Source organism: Dermacentor silvarum, chromosome 5 (assembly GCF_013339745.2).
Source record: "Dermacentor silvarum isolate Dsil-2018 chromosome 5, BIME_Dsil_1.4, whole genome shotgun sequence".
In the NCBI taxonomy this organism is placed as follows: Eukaryota; Metazoa; Arthropoda; class Arachnida; order Ixodida; family Ixodidae; genus Dermacentor; species Dermacentor silvarum.
Window position 1 is genome coordinate 26,026,725 of NC_051158.1, and position 6,218 is coordinate 26,032,942.

Sequence of the window (6,218 nt, forward strand, 5' to 3'; positions counted from 1 at the left end):
TGTCGTTCAGTGAGCCATTTGACGCTTTCGCATCAAGAAGAACAGCTTGTCTAGTTCACAGATGGAGAAAAAAAAAGGTCACGTCGACAATAATTAATTTGCGGGGTTTCACGTGCCAAAATAACAATCTGATTATGAGGCGACGACCGCCTTATAATCAGATAGTTGTCAGATGTCAGTGCCAGGAATCGTCTGGCTGCACGTGCAAATTTTTTAGTCCTGCCATGCCGGGATTTACAACGAGAAGGGTGCACCAGTTGCCTTGCTAACACAACTATTCCAATAGGTGAGGCGTAAAATCGCAAAATCTCTTTGGATGCGCTGTCTGCATCAGCTTCCGATTCAGCGAGTCAGCGTGTGTGTAGTGCGTTTCTCCGTCTGCTATGTCGTTTTCCTTGTCCGTGTCGGCCATGTCTGTGTCGGCCGTGTGTGAGTCGGTCATGTCTGTGTCCGCCATGTCCGTATCGGTCGTGTGTGAGTCGGCCATGTCTGAGTCGGTCATGTCTGTGTCGGCCATGTCTGTGTCGGCCATGTCTGTGTCGGCCATGTCTGTGTCGGCCGTGTCCGTATTGGTCGTGTGTGAGTCGGCCGTGTGTGAGTCGGTCAGGTCTGTGTTGGCCATGTCCGTATCGGTCGTGTGTGAGTCGGCCGTGTGCGAGTCGGCCATGTCTGAGTCGGTCATGTCTGTGTCGGCCGTGTCCGTATTGGTCGTGTGTGAGTCGGCCGTGTGTGAGTCGGTCAGGTCTGTGTTGGCCATGTCCGTATCGGTCGTGTGTGAGTCGGCCGTGTGCGAGTCGGCCATGTCTGAGTCGGTCATGTCTGTGTCGGCCATGTCTGTGTCGGCCGTGTCCGTATTGGTCGTGTGTGAGTCGGCCGTGTGTGAGTCGGTCAGGTCTGTGTTGGCCATGTCCGTATCGGTCGTGTGTGAGTCGGCCGTGTGCGAGTCGGCCATGTCTGAGTCGGTCATGTCTGTGTCGGCCAAGTCTGTTTCAGCCATGTCCGTGTGGGCCATGTCCGTGTCATTCTCGCTGTCCACTATGCTCACTTGCCTCAGCTCCGCTGGCCTTCCACTAAATTTAAAGAAGTGTTGCCTTGGGTGCTCGGAAGCTCCTTTTTAGATGCGAAGCATCTTATGCTCGGGGCTATGTCACTCCCTCCCTCCCTCCGCCGTGCGTCGTCCACTTCCGGAAGCCGGAACCGGAAGCCGGCTTCCGCTTCCAGATCCGCTTCCAGAAGCCAGCTTCCGACTTCCGGAGAACGCTTCCGGCGTTTTGCCCGAATGATCCCCCGGTGCTTCGCCCACTCATTATCATTCACTTCGTCCTCTCGTTCTCCTCCCGCAACGCCGCGATGAGTGCCACGGACAGCGCCAGCGTCAACGCCAGTGTCAGCGCCGTGGACAGCGCCGCGGAGAAGAGGGCTCGAGCGGCTGCCACGAATTGTCACGAACTGTAATTGACACCCTTAACTTTTAAGGGTGTCAATTTACAGTGCACAGCAAAAAAATGCCCCAGAACTGCCAGACCTTTACCAGCGTCTCAATGTTAATTGCACGTCTTTGTATGTTCCACGTAACTTTCTGTTTCTATACAGCCCTCGGAGGCGTCCTCCTTCGGCAATCTTCTTACGTCCCATCATGCGCAGATCCCCAGTCCAAAGTTTGTGTGCCAACGGTAGCCATATATTATATATACCTCGTATGCTGAACCGTTTTCTCCCCAGAACAAGTTCATAATGGAACCAGCTACCCACCTCTCGTGCCCCGATCGCCGACCATCAACGCTTGTAAGACAGCCAATGCAAGACAGCAATGAACATTTGTGACAGCGCTCCATTGTAACAATTGTCATTGTCGTTTAGCGTAATCTACCCCCCCCCTTTCTCTGTAATGCTCCTGCCTTGAGAAAATAAACAAATAAAAATAAATTAATGTACGACCGTGCAAAGAGCGATCGAACTAAACATGTTATGCGTAACGTCAAGAGAGAGGAAGAGAGCGATGTGAATCAGAGAAAAAACGGGGATGGCTGATATTCTATGTAGACATTAAATGAAAAAAGAAAAAAAATAAAGAAAATGGACTGGGCAACATTAGAGTTAGAAAATGGGTGCTGCAGCACAAGGGAAGCACAGTCGAGGACGGCAGAAAATTAGGTGCGGGGATGAAATTATGATATTTGCAGGCGGAGGACAAGCGGTAATTGGAGATCGCTGGTAGAGGCCTTCGTCCTGCAGTGGATATAAAAAAAAATGGGCTGATGATGATGATGACGCTCACGGCGGCGCAAATAAGCGGGTCAGGGCGACAGATACACTTGTACCACTCCCAGCGTACTTGGTTGACCTCCCTGCCTTTCCTCTCTTTGTTTTCCCCCTCTCTCTCTATCCCAAGTATATAGGCTGCGTTCCAATACTCGCCGTAGACGGCAAAGTAGACGGCTAAGCGGACAGCGGTCATCTTAAGTCTCGTTCCAATTCTCACGAAGACGCCAAAGTGGACAGCTTCGCGAAGACAGCAAAGGTTATGTTTTTGCTGGCTGCATGCGCCGGAAGTGGTTGCAGAGCCAAACACACATCATGGACGCCATGTTCTGCCCAAGTTCACGCTTTAGCGATGGCTCCATCTGTGCACCAGAAACCATTCTCGGGGGCTACGTTTTTGCTGACTGCACGCGCCGGAAGCGATTACTCAGCCGGAAACACGTCATGGACGCCATGTTTGAAACATTGCCTGTTGCACTTACACTGCAACACTCTGTTGGAAATGGTCAATTTACGAAGCCGTTTGAAACCAGAGCCGCTATTCTGGACATTCCGCCATTTTCTTCGAGGCGTGACGTAGGCGCGACGCTTACAAAATGGCGCTGATGGCCCCGTTTTGCTTTCGTAACGTGACGCAAATTTGACGTTTCGCCTAAGAAACTGTAATGTAGACATTGAACATAGCGTGGTTGATAAAGCAAAACAGTTTTCCTTCCCAGTAAAAATAAAGCAGCTAGCTCAAAGCGTACGATTATTCCATCAAAATCGTTTCTCGCTTCCGTCGTCTGCATGCGCGCTGGCTGTCGTCTGCTTCATTAGCTAGGATGCGTGTCCTCGGGAAACGGAATGAGTCATCGCGTATTGGCGCCCACGCGCTTGCTTTCTACCTTGAGACAACATACGCGACCTGCCAGTGATGATCAGCGCACGCTCTAGGCCGCGTTATCGCTATCTCGTGATCCGCAAGTGACTCAGCCCGACTCGTCTGGCTGAGAAGCGACCGAATATCATCGATAGCGTTGCGCGCGCCACAGGTATCCGCTTGAGTGACGCAAACGCTGGCAATGCCATCTCTTGTGCACTTCGCTGCTTACTCGCACCGCGAGAGGAAACTTCAAGGCGCCGTCTTGCGTACATTTCTTTTTGTAAATTAAAAAGTCACCGTTGTCATAGCCTTTGATGACGCGAAAAGTCATTAATATTGATTACAATACAAACACAATAGTGAAAAGTGCGAAATGTCACAGAAAGTTTGCTAGTTTCCACCAATATTATTTCAAATAAACGTGTTTTTAATAGAAATGATGGTTCAAAACACAAATGCCAACACCACCCGAGAGCGATTCAAATGCTATGAGCACGCGTTGTGAACAAAAGATTTTCATGGCCCCAAATGACAGGGAAAATGCGGCGATACGCATGCCTCTAGACTGACACTGCATATGGTCGCTCATTACCATAATTCGCGCGGCTCGTCGCACCACAAATTATGGCGGAAAATCTGTGCAATGGCGGCCCAGCGCAACGTCACGCAACGTCAGATTGACGTTTACGAAACGGCCCTTCCTGTGACGCTCTTCACGGGATATTCTTTCAGCCAATCAACAACTGACATGCCGGCTATCTTGGAACACCACCACATATTCGCGAAATTGCAGATGCATTGCACGAGCTTCTGCACGCTACCGTCCACTTTCTTTTTAAAGCGCTAAAGTCGCAATATAGGTGCCAAGGACCACAAAAAAGTATTAGTCGATAAAACTTGCAGCTCCACGTCACGCTTCGTCATTCTGACGAAAACGCAAAATTGCATTTTGCAAAACTTCCGTTTCCCGGCACAAATTTCGAAACACGTGACCTCTGGACAGCCAATGAGACAGCCAAGATGGCGGATAATGGCGGCCGTGCAGGCGCCATGCGTGTCCAGAATAGAGCCCCAGAAGGACGACGTTTACGCGAATACATGGAGTGCTGATCATTCTCTTGACGGCTGAACTACGGCCATCTAGGCACCCTAGGCCCCTAGGCTGAACCACCACCGCTATACTTGCAGCGTCCCTAGACACTCAGGGTGCCGTGAGCGTGGTATCGATGCACCCTATAGACACTATAGCATCAAAGTTCCCTCCAGTAAATTGTGGTGGAAACTCTACGCTCTCCGGTTCTTTGGATAGTGCTCACCAGGCATCGTCGGGCTGCTCCGTTCGTATGTTACACGTGTGCTACAAGCACCTCTCTCATTGGCAGATGGGTTAATATTTATTTATTTTATTAAAAGGTATTTTACTGCGGTCCTTGAAGACCAATCAGGGGCGGGGGGGGGGGGGGGCAACGTTTGCGATTTAGCACGCATCAAATACGAAAAAAAAAAAAACTCAATAGGTGATCAAGAAAGAAGGTGCAAATCTGTCTATAACGCCCTACACCCTAAATCTGTGTATAAATCACACCCTTACAGCCTTTTTTGGGTGTAAGGGTGTGGTTTATAGACAGATTTACGCCTTTATTCGTTTTATAGGCGCAAACTATTTTACAGTGATACTCAATTTACCGTCTCCCTTGCAAGGTGTGAGCGCGGTCAGCCCCACGCTTTCGGCCGCTCCCGTTGTCTTTTCAGAAGAGCGTGCGCTAACCGCGGCTAGCGCGGTGGTGGAAGACGGTGAAAATTACCGCGGCATGATCGCGCGCTGAACCGACTTTCGTCACGTAATACCCGGTTACGTAATATTTCGTTACGTAATACCCAGTTACGTAATATTTCGTTACGTAATACCCCCTCGTAGTTCTTTCCTCCCACCATGCCCCGCCCCGGTTGATGGGGGTGATACTGAAGCGTCGTGGGGGAGGCGAAGAAAAGAGGGAGTTTGGGAAATTGTCTGTAACGCGGCTTCCTCGTGAGACAGCCTCTTCCGCGGGGGACTCGTCACCGGCTCCCGTTGAATCGGGAAAGTGTAGTTTAAGCTGCGTTGATTAATAGCCGGCGTCGTCAATGCAGTGACACCACTGGAAAGACTGCGGAACCAGGGCGAAACATAATATTGCGCGACCCCCCCTCCGGTGGACTGCAATAACTCGGTGGCTGTACGTATGTATACGTGCACGGCCGCTCGATCAAAACACACAAAGTCGTGGTTGATGACCGCGAGGGAAGTCGCAGGTTCGTCTCCCGGTAGCGGTGACCGGCTCACGCTGGAGTCCGAGTTCGAGACAAAAAAAAAAAAAAAAAAAAAGCCCAGGACTGTCCATACCGCAGCTTCTTAAGGAGCCTGGCAAAGTGTTTATATGTTAAGGAAATGAATGAATGAATGAATGAATAGTTGGTTGGTCGATTGGTCAATATGCAGTACCCAACTTCCCATAATCGGAGAGAGAGAGAATAAACTTTATTTTGAAAAATGCCCTTGACAAGGTTTTTTTTTCCTCTTCATTCAGCCAGGTCTAGCTGTCTGATGAGCTCGTCCACGGCGTTAATTACTTCCGGGGAGGAGTCCGTCAGCCAATCTTCCAGGGTTGCCGGCTGGTCTTCTTTGGGAAGGCAGGCCATGCTGCTGTCGCTTATATGGCTTGACGGCTCCCCGCGCAGCCCCAGAACACGTGAGCGTTGTCCGGAAAGCCACCACATGCCTGACAGGTGGGTTTACCCGCGGTCTACCTTGTATGTAATGTGCATAAAGTGCGGTGTCTGAAAAAGAGTGCATCTGTGCCGCCTCCACAGGACAGCGTCCTGCCTTGTAGCGCTCTTTTCAGGTGGTGGGTATACGGCATCCTGTTCAGTCAAAGCTCCTCTATAGTCTTTCTCTCCAGTCTATTCGGCCGAGGTTTCTTTGTATTCCTCCGGTTCTTCCAGGACCAATTGGTCCTCCGGAAATGGCGTGTGCCATTTCATTCCCTTTATTCCCTGCGTGACCAGAAATCCATTGTACCCTGATTTTGCTGTCCGGGTGTGTTTTGAACTT

General features: G+C 50.5%; 1 protein-coding gene across 1 annotated transcript; it reads right to left on the reverse strand.

Moving 5' to 3' along the window:
* Window positions 1–274: 274 nt before the first annotated feature.
* LOC119454012 (dentin sialophosphoprotein-like) lies at window positions 275–1,012 on the reverse strand. The gene has a single exon (XM_037716029.1). It carries the CDS (start codon window positions 1,010–1,012, stop codon window positions 275–277), a length of 738 nt encoding a protein of 245 aa, XP_037571957.1.
* Window positions 1,013–6,218: the final 5,206 nt, after the last annotated feature.

Excerpts from the sequence above, each read along its gene's own strand:
- LOC119454012 (XM_037716029.1), bottom strand. The coding sequence starts at position 1,012 with ATGGCCCACACGGACATGGCTGAAACAGACTTGGCCGACACAGACATG.